General features: G+C 34.7%; 1 protein-coding gene across 1 annotated transcript in view; it reads right to left on the reverse strand.

Annotated features, from left to right (window-relative positions):
• Window positions 1-15,510, reverse strand: part of LOC141292261 (rho GTPase-activating protein 26-like) — a 147,403-nt gene that overhangs the window by 75,772 nt on the left and 56,121 nt on the right. Inside the window, exons 2-7 of the mRNA XM_073824265.1 lie at window positions 14,420-14,515; window positions 9,704-9,765; window positions 4,283-4,354; window positions 1,585-1,686; window positions 1,292-1,402; window positions 1,079-1,183 (exon numbers count right to left, since the gene is read on the reverse strand). Of these exons, the coding sequence (XP_073680366.1) occupies window positions 1,079-1,183; window positions 1,292-1,402; window positions 1,585-1,686; window positions 4,283-4,354; window positions 9,704-9,765; window positions 14,420-14,515 (548 nt within the window). The remainder of the gene's footprint in view (window positions 1-1,078; window positions 1,184-1,291; window positions 1,403-1,584; window positions 1,687-4,282; window positions 4,355-9,703; window positions 9,766-14,419; window positions 14,516-15,510) is intronic.

Genomic DNA, 15,510 nt, shown 5'->3' on the forward strand with positions numbered 1-15,510 from the left:
TATACTTGACTTATACTTAGAAAAATCTAATTATATTTGAGCTAAACTTGTGCTCTGAGAATCTGTTTTTATTGTTATACAGGGGCACTATTACACATCTTTTGTACAGAATTTTCAAAACACAAGTGAAGAAACTGAAACAACATGCTTCCACATGTAATCTAATAGTAGTATACTTAAAGTATGATGTAAAGTTCACTTAAAGAAAACTTATGAGTATAAAACTACCAAACTAGTAGGTTACTGAGACTATACTTCAAAGTGTACTAAAATTGCATAAAAAGTATTTAATTAGTAAACTATCAGTATACCTATAAGTTCACTTTTAGTATATTCGCAGTACAAACTGAAAACATAGACGTAAACTAGTTGAGTACTTAAAGTTTATTACTATTATACTATATTATATTATATACTAGAAAGTGGACCAATTTAGTCCCAATGAGTATTGAAATAGTACACTTAAAAGTATACTACTAGTACACTGATATTTGTATACTTACTACATAAAGTATACTTAATTCCATACTTGAATTTTACTTAAGAATACTTAATAAAATAAACTTGAAGTAAACTTTTTTTGGTAAGGGTTGACAGACTGACAGTTCGTTTGTGTTTTAATATGCTTCTGGTCATACAGCTTTTTAGACGGATGTCAAGGCTTTTTAGGTTGGATAGAGTATACAATCTTTGACCCAGTTCGTTTGCTCGCTTCTATGGCTGCAGTATGCTGTGTTTTCCGACATCTGGCAACCCAGAGTGTTGAAATACTATTGGGTAAACTGGCAGTGGGCGGAGTCACACTGACCAAAACAAAAACACACATTCTGACACGGAACACACCTTTTAAAGCAGAACAGTAGCAATGTTTTTCAAAGAAACAATTATGTGTAATTTGGAACATGTATCCAAAATATCTGCAAATGTATTACTGTTTTTATGCTTTAGTACAGTCAAAAATTACACATAGCACCTTAATGCATTAAAGTCTCTAGAATATGAACTAATTCTGCTCTTTTAATTTGTAATATCTATATTTATGAGGATTATGAGGATCTGTTGTAAGAAATGCACTTACATTTTGAATGCTGATTGTGAGGTCTGTCTTGAAATGGTTGAAGTCTTTGGCCAGTTCGTACCCATGATGATAATATGTAAACAGACCTTGTAGAAAAGCCAGCAACTACACACACACACACACACACACACACACAAAAGAGGAAAACCGCCGTCAATGAAGACAGAATATAATATAATATAAGAATGACATTAAAATGTGATGAAGTTTTACCGGCTCCACAAACTCAAACATTTTCCTCTCCTGAACTTCCTGCACTTTGAAGACATATTCCAGGGAGACCTCATAGAAGTGCTGCCTCACGATGTCCACCTGGTTATCCGCCTGTTAAGAAAAACAGAAAACATAAATGTCCAAGAAATCCAACTGAGGGTCTGTAGCCTTTAGTCCACGTCTACAATAGCAGAGGCTATTAAAATGAAGTCAAGCCTTTCAATAAATCTGCAATTAAATACTAGTGCAACAGCATGCGAAAAGGCAATTTTAGTCTTTAGAGCAGAACATACTTCATGAAGCTGGGCTTCCTTCTTCTTTGCAGACAAACTGAGATGTTTCTCCATCACTGTACAGTACTTCTCCGTCTCTTTATCATATTTCTTTTTGGCCTCCTGTGAGATAAAAATCAATTAAAGAGACACCAACCAAAACGTTATATATAGACATTTGCATGTATTTATAGACACATCTATGTACATTTTAAATGGGTTATTTTAACATTTTGAAAGCAGTTGCAGTGGGCATTTCTGCTTAAAATACATACACTTGATTTAAACTATATTAAGTACTACAGTGAGAGAACAAATTATTTGATCCCCTGCTGATTTTGTACGTTTGCCCACTGACAAACAAATGCTCAGTCTATAATTTTAATGGTATGTTTATTTGAACAGTGAGTGACAGAACAACAACAAAAAAATCCAGAAAAACACATTTTAAAAAAGTTATACATTTATTTGCATTTTAATAAGTCAAATAAGTACTTGGTGGCAAACCCTTGTTGGCAACCACCGAGGTCAGACGTTTCTTGTAGTTGGCCACCAGGTTTGCACACATCTCAGGAGGGATTTTGTCCTACTCCTCTTTGCAGATTCTCTACAAGTCATTAAGGTTTCGAGGCTGACATTTGGCAACTCGAACCTTCAGCTCCCTCCTCAGATTTTCTATGGGATTAAGGTCTGGACACTGACTAGGCCACTCCAGGACCTTAATGTGCTTCTTCTTGAGCCACTCCTCTGTTGCCTTGACTGTGTGTTTTGGGTCATGCTGGAATACCCATCCATGACCCATTTTCAATGCCCTTAGCAAAAAAACACCCCCAAAGCTTGTTTCCATCTCCATGTTTGACGGTGGGGATGGTGTTCTTGGGGTCATAGACAGTATTCCTCCTTCTCCAAACACGGCGAGTTGAGTTGATGCCAAAGAGCTCGATGGTCTCATCTGACCACAACAATTTCACCCAGTTCTTCTCTGAATCATTCAGATGTTCATTGGCAAACTGTAGATGGGCCTGTACATGTGCTTTCTTGAGCAGGTGTAGTGTGTTACCAATTGTTTTCTTGTTATCTATGGTCCCAGCTACCTTGAGATCATTGACAAGTAGTTCTGGGCTGATTCCTCACTGTTCATGATCATTGAAACTCCACGAGGTGAGATCTTGCATTGAGCCCCAGAGGGAGGGAGATTGTCGGTTATTTTGTGTTTCTTCCGTTTGCGAATAATCGCACCAACTGTTGTCACCTTCTCACCAAGCTGCTTGGAGATGGTCTTGTAGCCCATTACAGATTTGTGTAGGTCTACAATCTTGTCTCTGACATACTTGGACAGATCTTTGGTCTTGGCCATGGTGGAGAGTTTGGAATCTGATTGATTGATTGCTTCTGTGGACAGGTGTCTTTTATACAGGTAACAAACTGAGATTAGGAGCACTCCCTTTAAGAGAGTGCTCCTAATCTCAGCTCGTGACCTGTATAAAAGACACCTTGGAGCCAGAAATCTTGCAGACTGATAGGGGATCAAATGCTTATTTCACTCATTAAAATGCAAATCAATGTATAGCTTTTTTGAAATGCATTTTTCTGGAGGGTTTTGTTGTTATTCTGTCTCTCACTGTTCAAATAAACCTACCATTAAAATTATAGACTGATTTCTTTCTCAGTGGGCAAACATCAGAATACAAAATCAGCAGGGGATCAGTGTAAATGCTTGTAAGTACATTCGACAATAACATTTTAACCATAGAATAATATAAGGTAAAACCACAGAAGCAGAAAATGCTGCACTGGTCTCTTCATATAGGATAATTAGAGCTAAATATCCAATTTATAAGATCTACACTTTTAATCATTTGAATGATTTAGCCCAGCAAATTAAAGGTGTTTTACTTTCACCACACAAGTGCCTTGGAGTATTTCATCTTCTTAATTTGACAATTTTAAGCAATTAAAAAACAGGTGTGCTGTGTGCTAAAGTGTTAAGTTCATCTAATTGCATTTCATTTAAATTTAAACTATGACACATTTTCCTTTAATTGCAAATAACATGTAATTAAATGTCTGAAAACATCACATTCAGGTTCACATTTATGTAGTACACTATTTCTTTGATAAATACTTTTAAGCAATGTACTTTCCAATGGCTTTTCTATTTGTTGTTTTTCTGTTTTAATTTTCTTTAGGGCCTTAGCCTCTGAACTCCAGACACCTGTAAGTGTCTAATAACCAGATGCACATCCACAATAATGGACAAAAGCCATTGGGTGTGTGAGAGTCGAATTTGTCATTCGGGAATCAAACGCCTGCAAGTAGCATGAGCTGTAAAGTTGGAAATACATTTAAATCATTGTTTAAAAAAAATCAAACAATACAGCATGTGCTGCAAATCAAATCCAACAGATTTACTGTATCTGTTTGTTTTCATCATCAACACTTCAATGAGTGTTTACACATCATAACCAACAGATGGCAGTGTTGTTTAAACATTCACAGCAGTTTCTTACAAGCACTTTGATCTGTCATGGCATGGCCCACATTGAATCTACAGGTTTTGACTCTGTAACATTGTGACAAAGTTGCCTTTTAACAAGATACTTCTTCAATGGCATTGAAAACTGAAAACATTCACATAATGCCTGGAGTTAAGAAACTCAGTAAGCCTTTCTCTGCTATCAATACCACAGTATAAAGTGATTTGAACTTCTGCTCTCACCTTTGCAGCTCCAATCTGCTCCTTCCTGAAACGTTCCAGTGGCAAGATCAACACATCATTGGCATTTTCAATCTGAGGAGACACAAGTCATAAGGTTCCTAAAAATGGCATTTAGCCAGAAGAGATCACTGCCTCCCCTGGTCTAGCCTGGTTTCTCCAAAGGTTTCTCCACTGTTTTTGCCATATACTTTTTGAGAACTGCTTCCTCTCACTTAAAACAAAATAGAATATTTATATCCCTTAAAGTTGGCATTAAATATATAGATAAATATACATATTGCAATATCACCCAGCCCTAAAACTGCTCCATGTTAAAGCGATAAGACTTTACACTCTAGACATAAAATTATGATTTTCTGTAAAGATGCTTTGGAATTATGTAAATAGTGCTATACAAATAAATTGGACTTGATTTCTGTGACAATTCACTCACCCTCGTGTCATTCCAAACCAGTATGACATGAAATGGCATCCTTATGCATCATTTCTGAATGCATGCACACAATATTGTATATATTTTATTATTAATTTAATTATTTTTATTTATTTTTTAAGTCAAAATTATGAGATAAAAGTTAAAATTATGATTTAAAAGTCGAAATTATGAGATAAGAAATTGTGAAATTATGACTTAAAAAGTCAAAATTATGAGATAAAAGTTAAAATTATGAGATAAAAAGTTGAAATTATGATTTATGTCATAAATACGAGATAAAAAGCCAAAATTATGACTTAAAAACTTTCTAAATCAGAATTATGAGATAAAAAAAAATTAATTATGAAATTTAAAAGTAAAAATTATGATTTGCTAGCTCACTAATGCCAATGAGTTTATAAATTAATTAAATTATTTTGTTATTTTAATTTATTTATTTATTTACTCATTTATTCATTAATTTATTTTATCTGTTCATCACATAAAGATAGTATATAGCCACACTGGTTGTTTTGGTAATTCTAAAAACACAGACTGAACGAAATTAGGCATTGCTTAGTTGTGTAAATATTGTCATACTAACAGTTGTCTGAATTTTTGGTTGATTGTAATCCATTACCGTACATACCTTTCTATTAAAGTTTTCTGACATAATCAAGATGAATTTGTTCTGACACAGTTTAACTCTGACTTCTTGTCATATGTTATAACCATTTTCTAAACTATAGCGAATAAACTGTGATAATGTGAGAAATGTTGATGGTGTCTGAATAAATTTTGGTTGTATATTTGACTGATATTTGGTTTGACTGTATATCCCACAATCAACTAATATAATTATATTTAAAAAAAAATTATTTCTTCTTTTTTATGGATGCAGTTCAAACCAAAAAACATGATTATTCATGAAAAGCTGCTTTACATTTTCAACACTTGAGTTATAAACAATAGACTCAAAACAGTACTGAAATATAAATGTGACTGGATTGACCACATTTACAGACGTTGAACATCCAGACACTTTGTTAGCAAGCTGCAGCTTTGCTACATCAGACATGTGTCAAAGTGAAATCACACTTATAAGCTGCAAAGCTTCCTTCAGACATTACAGTTTGCAGAGTAGGAAGTAGTTTTCTGCTTTATGTCATATTTTGTCAGTAGCACTAGGGTATAAATGCTATCGCAGAATCCCTCTCTTACTTTTATTCATTTTTTTAATTCTTGTGAATTATATATAAAATCTTTTTATATAAAATATCTTATTCAGGACAGTACTAAATAAAATAAAAAAAACAGCAAGGATTTTGTTTAATCCCTCTTATTTTGTAAAATAATGAACATTTTGCAGATTCTGCAAGGTATATGTAAACTTCTGACATCAACTGTATATCATCATACTGTCTAACAAAAATTTAAGTCATACAGGTTAGGAAATTATGACATAAGTAATAATTATGAGATAAAAAGTCGAAATTATGGAATAAAAAGTTGAAATTATGATTTACTAAATCGAAATTATGAGATCAAAATGATGATTAATTTAGGTCAAAATGATGACTTATTTAAGTCATAAATATGAGATAAAAAGTTGAAATTATGATTTAAAAAGTCAAAATTATGACTTAACTATATCATATAGTTAATTATGATTTAAGCCTAAATTATGAGATACAAAATCAAAATTATGACCTAAATCTAAATTATAAGATAGAAAATCGAAATGAGATAAAATGTTGAAATTATGACCTAAAAAGTCATAATTATGAGATAAAAAGTCAAAATCATGACTTATTTAAGTCACTTAAGTCATAATTACGAGATAAAAAGTCAAAATTATGACTTAAATTGAAAATATGAGATAAAAAAATCTAAATTATGACTTAAGTCATAAATACTAGATCGAAAGTCTAAATGTCTTTAAAAATCGAAATTATGACTTAAAAAGTTGAAATTATGACTTAAGTCTAAATATGAAATAAAAATTATGAATAAAAAGTCGAAATGATGACTTACTAAATCGAAATTATGAGATAAAAGTCAAAATTATGACTTAAGTCATTAATACGAGATAAAAAGTTGAAATTATGACTTAAAAAGTAAATTATGACTTAAGTCTAAATTATGAAATACAAAATAGAAATTATGACTTAAATCTAAATTATGAGATACAAAATCGAAATTATGAGATAAAAAGTTATTTAAAGGAACACTCCACTTTTTTTGGAAATAGGCTCATTCTCCATCTCCCCCCGAGTTGAGTTTTACCGTTTTGAAATCCATTCAGATGTTCTCCTGTTCTGGGGATATCACTTTTAGCATAGCTTAGCATAGATCATTGAATCCTATTAGACCAATAGCATCGCGTTCAAAAATGACCAACGAGTTTCAATATTTTTCTTATTTAAAACTTGACTCTTTTGTAATTATATTGTGTACTAAGACCGGCGGAAAATGTAAAGCTGCGAATTTCTAGGCCGATAAGATTAGGAACTACACTCCCATTCCAGCGTAATAGTCAAGGAAGTTTGCCGTAACATGGCTGAAGCAGGCGCAGTAATATCACACAGCACATGTGCAAATGCTCACCTAGCTGGGAACTAATTTCAGGCACTGTGTGATACACTGCGCCTGCTTCGGCCATATTACGGCAGCAAACTTCCTTGACTATTACGCCGGAATGGGAGTGTAGTTCCTAATCTTATCGGCCTAGAAAATCGCAGCTTTACATTTACCGCTGGTCTTAGTACACGATATAACTACAGAAGAGTCAAGTTTTAAATAGGACAAATATCGAAACTCGCTGATCATTTTTGAACGCGATGCTATTGGTCTAATAGGATTCAATGATCTATGCTAAGCTATGCTGAAAGTGATATCGCCAGAACAGGAGAACGGCTGAATGGATTTCAAAACGGTAAAACTCAACTTATTAACTCGGGGGGGAGTTGGAGATAGAGCCTATTTCCAAAAAAAGTGGAGTGTTCCTTTAAAAAGTCATAATTATGAGATAAAAAGTAAAAATTATGACTTAAGTCGAAATTATGAGATAAAAAGTTGAAATTAGGACTTGAAGTCTAAATTTTGAGATTTAAAAAATCTAAATTATGAATAAAAAATCGAAATTGTTACTTTATAAATTGAAATTATGATTTGCTGGCTCACTGATACCAATGTGTTTATAATGTCATTAAGTCAATTTTGACTTGTAAAATTTTTGACTTTTTATCTTGTAATGACTTTTAAAGATTTCGATTTAGTTAATCATAATTAGGACTTATCTCGTACTTATGACTTAAGGCAAGATATTTTTTTCTTTTCTAGCGAAAATGGGCTTTCATAGACATGGGAGTGAGTTTCATTTTTTAGTGAACTTTTCCTTTAAACCATTAGTGATAAATAGGGATGTAACGGTATCAAAACTTCACGGTACGGTAATACCTCGATATGAATGGCACGGTACGGTATTTATTGAATCATTTACAGGAAAAACAAAACTAATGAAGAGACTCGAAAAAAAGTTCCAGAAGTGTTTATTAAACAGTTTACATGAACACTGAACATATCAATGGCATAAAAATTAGCCATCTATCTGTAAACTTTGAAACAGGAACTTCAATTTTTCAATTTTAATAACAAAAAAATATTAAACCATGTAACCACGTTACTTTTTTTCGCAGTACTTTAGCCTACTTTGTGTAATAACGAAAACATTCATTTCAGTGGAAAAATAAGTCCAAAACTGTCTATTTTAACATTTTGAACAATAGGGCTCTACTATCTTTTTTTTTTTTTTTTTTTTTTTTTTTTTTAATTCTTATGTATTTTAATTTGTCTGATAATCAAATGAAAGCATAAACATTTATTTATTTTTAATCAAATGAAAAATAAACCCTTTTATTTTTTGGCAAACAAACAGGTTTACTGTTAAAATCCATCCATGAAAGAAAAATTATATTCAGTTTAAAATGTTTAAATAATAATTGTAGTATTTTTTCTACAATTAAGTGGTTAATCTTCTTGTAATATTTATTTTTTATTATATATATTGTTTTATGTAAATTATTTAAATAGGAATATATAAACACCTGCATTATACTGTACAAAAGAAATACAAGACTAATATTGTTGTGTTTCATGTTTAACCGTACTTTTATTTTGACAGGTTGCCGTGAAGTTTCTGTGTGTCCATGATATGCGGATAGTTTTCTTAGATGAAACGGTAAAAGTGACACTAACAGCAGCTTTGGAGAATGAGTTTATCTGTTCATGTGAGATGCAAATGCCAAAAATTAGCGGGAGCATCAGCGTGCTTCAGTATGAGTGTAGTAAAGAGAAAAAAACGCGTCTCCACCATACAGACAGAGGCAAACGGAACATGCAGGATTCATATTAAAACAGTCTTTTTGCATTTCAGTTTTCACAGACACTAGTCCATATCGCGATTTGAATGAAGAAAAATCAACAAATTCCGTGGCATTCCGCGCTATAGTAAATTCCGTTTTTATGAATGGAGTCCTGTGTGTTTTCACGGAAGAGACATAAACGCGCCATCATGTAGAGATAGAGATGACATGCCTTCGTGTAAATAAGATAAATAACATAAGGCAATTTAGTTTGTTTAATAAAAGAACAATGTATAGACCTGTTCTATAGGGAAGATAACCTTAAATGACTTCTATTGTGATCTGGCGCTATATCGAAAATAAAATGAACTTGACGTTCAAGGCGGGCGGGGAACAGACCGCAAAGGATTATGGCCACGCCTGGGCTGATGGGAATTGTAGTTCCCGCTACCTCCCGCTCGCTCCATTCGCCTGAGCAAACTTTTCTCAGAAGACCTTTCGTTTTATCGAGTCATGCGACCACGGTAGTATCGAAAAAATGTGCTATTGCGGTACGACGGTATTTACAATACCGTTACATCCCTAGTGATAAACATATCAACAATGAAGCTGATGAGGGTAATGATGGAGAAACCAGCTCACCATCCGTGTCCTCTCATCTTCCAGGTTCTGTAAGACTCCAGCAAACTCCTGCAGTGATTTGGCTTTGAAAGAAAAAAAGAAATAAGACCAGTGATCACACACAACATCTTAACCATTTTAGCTTAATTTGCACCTACAAGCAATGAAGTCAGATATTTGTCATTTTGTAAGTCACACCCTAAGATTTCAAGCAAGAAATTGTTATGCAAAACTGAGACAAGAGCAACACTTTTCACAACACAACTCGGCAAAATTGTGCAATCAAGTTTGTGTTTAACATACATAAGCCTGTGTGACAACTAGGTGACAACCCAGAGCTGGCATGTGTTTAGTGCTATTACAAAAAAACAGCGGCCAAATACCTTCTAAACAAATTCTGCAACGACTGTGTTTAACACCTATGACTAAAAAAAGATAATCTAGGTGAGGAAAAAAAACTGTGAAGTGTCTTGTGCAAGAAAGACCCAACATCCTTTGTTTTGTTTTTGTACTTTTGCATACTTTTAAAAAGAGTACTTGTTACAAAAATAATATAAATTTTTAAAGAATACACATATGCGGACTGAATGTAATGTTTTTAGACATCAATTGCATGTTATTTAGTGAATATGTAGTTTATAATAATAGTTTAAATTAATATTAAATTAAATGCATTTAGTTGAATTTAAGACTGCTTTCTGGCCCATTTAAGTAGAGCTTAAAGGAGTAAGTTAGTTCACTTCCAGAACAAAAATGTACTGATAATTTACTCATCCCCTTGTCTTCCAAGATGCTCATGTCTTTCTTTCCTCGGTCGATAAGAAATTATGTTTCTTGAGGAAAACATTTCAGGTTTTTTTCTGGTTCAAGACAGTTAGGGTATGTCAAAATACTCCCCTCTCATTTTCTTCCCCAACTTCAAAATCATCCTACATCGCTGCAGAAGTACAGACCCAGTGTTTACAAAGTGAACATTTAAAGAAGATCAAACGCACTTTACAAAAAAAAAAAGGTAAAACAGCGATGTAGGACGATTTTGAAGTTGAAGAAGAAAACGAGATGGGAGTTATTTTACATACCCTAACTGTATTGCCGTATTACACAGACTAGGGAAGCACATTGCAGAGACGAGACAAAACCAGCTTTTGAGGTTAAAAAGTTTACAAATGGCAAATCGTTTCGCTAGTTAAGACCCTTCCTTCTCGCTTGGGATCGTTTAGACTCTTTGAAGCTGCATTTAAACTGCATTTTGGAAGTTCAAACTTGGGGGCACCATTGAAGTCCACTGTATGGAGAAAGTCCTGAAATGTTTTCCTTGTAATTTCTTTACAACTGAAGAAAGAAAGACATGAACATCTTGGATGACAAAGGGGTGAGTAAATTATCTGTAAATTTTTGTTCTGGAAGTGAACTAATCCTTTAAGTACATCTTTATATGCAATTGTATAAATCTTTTAAAAATATTATTAAGGTGTACTGTTAAATGTACTGACAAGCATTTATGGTAAACTAAACTAGTTTCATTAATATTTTATTATCTGCAAGTGCAGTTTTTAAAAAATATACTTTTAGGATTTGAAGTACACCACAAGTGCACACTTAATACTATTAAGTGCGCTTTATTAATGTTGTATTAAAATGCTGCTATGCTTAGTCCAATTATACTAAAGCCATTATATACAACTGATGTTATGACATACAGTATCTCACAAAAGTGAGTACACCCCTCATATTTTAGCAACCATTTCAGTATATCTTTTCAAGGGACAATATTATAGAAATGAAACGTGGATATATTTTAGAGTAGTCAATGTGCAGCTTGTATAGCAGTATAGATTTGCTGTCCCCTGAAAATTACTCAACATACAGCCATTATTGTCAAAATAGCAAGCAGAATTGGAATTGACCAGAGCTGCAAAGCTTGTTGCTGGGATCCTCTTCCACTCCTTTATAATGACATCATGGAGCTGCTGGACGTTAGACACATGGTGCTTCTGCACCTTCCACTTGAAGATTCCCCACATGCTTAATAGAGTTCAGGTCTGGAGACATACTTGGCCACTCCATCACCTTCAGCTTCCTCAGCAAGGCAGTTGTCATCTTGGTGGTGTGTTTGAGGTTGTTATCAAGTTGGAAAACTGCCGTTCGGCCTAGTTACTGGAGGGAAGGCATCATGTTCTGCTTCAGAATGTACAGTGCATAATGGAACTCATGTTTCCCTCAATGAACTGCAGCTCCCCAGTACCAGCAGCACTCATGCAGCCCCAGACCATGATGCTACCACCACCATGCTGGACCGTAGGGAAGACACAATTTTCTTGGTACTCATCACCAGGGCATCGCCACACATGCTGGACACCATCTGAGCCAAACAAGTTTATCTTATAGTCTCATTAAACCACAGGACATGGTTGCAGTAATTCATGCTCTTGGACAGGTTGTCTTCAGCAAACTGTTTGTGGGCTTTCTTGTGAGCCAGCTTCAGATGAGGCTTCCTTCTGGGATGACGCCTATGCAAACCAACTTGTTGCAGTGTGCGGCATATGGTCTGAGCACTGACAAGCTGACCTTCTACTCCTGCAACCTTTAAAGCAATGCTGGCAGCACTCATGCATCTGTTTTTCGAAGCCAAGTTCTGCACCTGACGCGCAGAACGAGTGCTCAACTTCGTTGATCGACCCTTGCAAGGCCTGTTCTGAATAGAACCCATTTTGGAAAACCTCCGTATGACCACTGTCCTAGTTTCAGGGTGTTTCTGAACCTCTAATAGCCTTGGCCATTTTTGTGGAGAGCAAAAAATCTAATTCTCAAATCCTCAGAGAGTTCTTTGCCATGAAATGCCATGTTGAACATCCAGTGGTCAGTATGAGAGAATTGTACTTAAAGGGATGGTTCGGAGTAGAATTGACTTCATTGCTATGCACTCCGAAGCCCATGTAAATACCCCATCCGAAGTTTTTTTTACCTTAGTCAAACATTTATGGAGATATTAGAGTTTTTCGAATTGCTTGTTACAGGAGTGAATGGTACATGTGATGTATCTCGTAAATTGCACCACTAAACGTGCAAGTAATCTTACCAAACTTGTACAGTAGTGTAAATAGGTTATGTACTCACAAAACGCTGCATCGGAACATTTGTAAGTCCACCATGAGTGTTTTAAAAACACGTTTTAGCCGATCCCTATTAGTCTCAAAAACTACAAATGGCGACACGTCGACGTCACTTCCCTGGTTTGAAAAAAGCACGTAAAAGTCCTCCTACAAGTTGACATGCACACAGATGTAGTAGGAGGACTTTTACGTGCTTTTTTCAAACCAGGGAAGTGACGTCGACGTGTCGCCATTTGTAGTTTTTGAGACTAATAGGGATCGGCTAAAACGTGTTTTTAAAACACTCATGGTGGACTTACAAATGTTCTGATGCAGCGTTTTGTGAGTACATAACCTATTTACACTACTGTACAAGTTTGGTAAGATTACTTGCACGTTTAGTGGTGCAATTTACGAGATACATCACATGTACCATTCACTCCTGTAACAAGCATTTCGAAAAACTCTAATATCTCCATAAATGTTTGACTAAGGTAAAAAAAAAACTTCGGATGGAGTATTTAGATGGGCTTCGGAGTGCATAGCAATGAAGTCAATTCTACTCCGAACCATCCCTTTAAAGCACCAAATTTTAACTGCTCTAATACAAGATACACAACTTTGTATGGTCCTGTCAAGTAGACAAAAACATAAACATGATGAATAGAACATGTGGCTTTGCATGGTTAAACAACATACTGATGTTATCACTTAGGGTGTACTCATGTTTGTTGCCAGCTATTTTGACAATAATGGCTGTATGTTGAGTTATGTTCAGAGAACACTAAATCTATACTGCTATACAAGCTGCACCTTGACTACTCTAAAATATATCTAAGTTCCATTTCTAAAGTATTGTCCCTTGAGAAGATATACTAAAATGGTGGCTGAAATGTGAGGGATGTACTCACTTTTGTGAAATACTGTACATATCATGCATGAAAAAGCACATTCTCCAAATAGGCAGCTAACTTATCAAAACTCTCAACCTCAGACAGTAGATGCATTACTAAGAAAACTTCCAGATGTAATAAAGTTTTCATGTTCGACTACATAAGGAACAAGGTCAACAGCGTAAAAGACTACAGGACTGCAAGGCTGCATTTGAAGACGAGATCAGAAAAAAGGCAAGTCAATACATGTTCCGTCTCCAGATTCAGCCGAGCAGGATTTCAGCTAAGTTTCCATGTAAGGTGCCAGGACTTACAGAAAGCCACAAAAATTCCCACAGGTTCCAACACTTAAGCCTTTGATGCCACACCATCAAGAGGAATTATAGCAAATACATAAAAGTTGAGCTGAAAGCTTGGTTTAATTGTGGCATAGTAGGGGCTAAATGAAACGGTCGTGTGGACGGCGCTCAGTAAAACCTGTCTTTTTGAGTTAAAAGCTTGTAATGAATATATTGCGCAAGACCTGGAGTGGGACCAGATGGCCAGGGATCAATTTGTACTCAAGCGATTCACTTCAGAGAAACAATGACGAAACTGGTGCTTTATGGTTGAGTTTAAATGCTTTGTCATTTGTATGACAGCATACACTGAACAACATTTTTGGGTTTAAAACTGATGTATACATTTAGTTTCTTCCATTACACTGACTAAGGAACAGCAAACATTCAAAAGAAACACTGTCGTGATCTTACCAATGCATATCTCATCATCTGTTTCTGCATCGCCAATGCACTGGAATTTAAACTCGTTCAGCGACTCCGCAAACTTCCTTTTCGCAGTAGACAAATCTGTAAAAGATGTGACAAGATGTGTTAAAATTTCACCGACATGAATAGCAAAGGTGGCAAAACCACAAGGCATCAGTCAGAAAACAAGAGAACATGTACTGCGCTTTGGAAACTTTGTGGTGTCTGGGCCTTTCAAGACATACGACTGACAAAGTGAGTGAGAGTTCAGTGAGGGAATGAGAAAAAGAGTCTGCAAGGGGGAAAATATCCAAAAGAAAGACAGAATGAGCCCAATAGTCCCTAAAAATAAACACTGTTTGTCATGGAATGAGAATTTTGGCTGGTCAAATCAGATTATAAATCGAAGGCAGACCCCTTGGTTTTAGATTGTCATAACTTTGGAAAAAAATCTTCATTGAATAACAAACAAATGAAAAACTTGGACGAAAGTGAGCCGAGCTGGATGTCAACCTCTTGTTTGCACTTTTTAGTTTGAGGTACATAGCATTTACTGTACTTTAATAAGAATTCATAATACTTGGAAATTGCAAACCAGTTCGATAGACTCTGTATCTACAGAAATCAATATGATTGATTAGTCATTAAGATCAGTTGAATTAAATGGCATGCAAATGTATTAAACTGAATGGGAAGCCATGCAATTGGATAGTTTGATAGTAGAATATTGGCTGTTTATTAGTACTTATAAAGCACATATTAATGCCTTGTTCTGACCATACTTTAGATCCCTTAGTCTTACCCCATACCTAAACCTAACAACTACCTTACTAACTAATAATGGAAATTGGTCTCCAAACTAAATGTACAGTATATAGATGTAACACACATTATGTGTAGCGGAAAGGATACTTTGTAATTTTGTGTACTGAACTAACAATTAAAAACATGCTAAAATTTTTATTTTTACTAAACGTTTAGATAATGTACCACTTACTTTAGAAAATAATAACGAAGCAAAAATACTACTAATAATAATAATGATACAATGTAATATTCCTATAGCTCTTTTAAGTGATTTGGCATTGTAGCACTTT

Source organism: Garra rufa, chromosome 19, assembly GCF_049309525.1.
Source record: "Garra rufa chromosome 19, GarRuf1.0, whole genome shotgun sequence".
Classification (NCBI taxonomy): domain Eukaryota; kingdom Metazoa; phylum Chordata; class Actinopteri; order Cypriniformes; family Cyprinidae; genus Garra; species Garra rufa.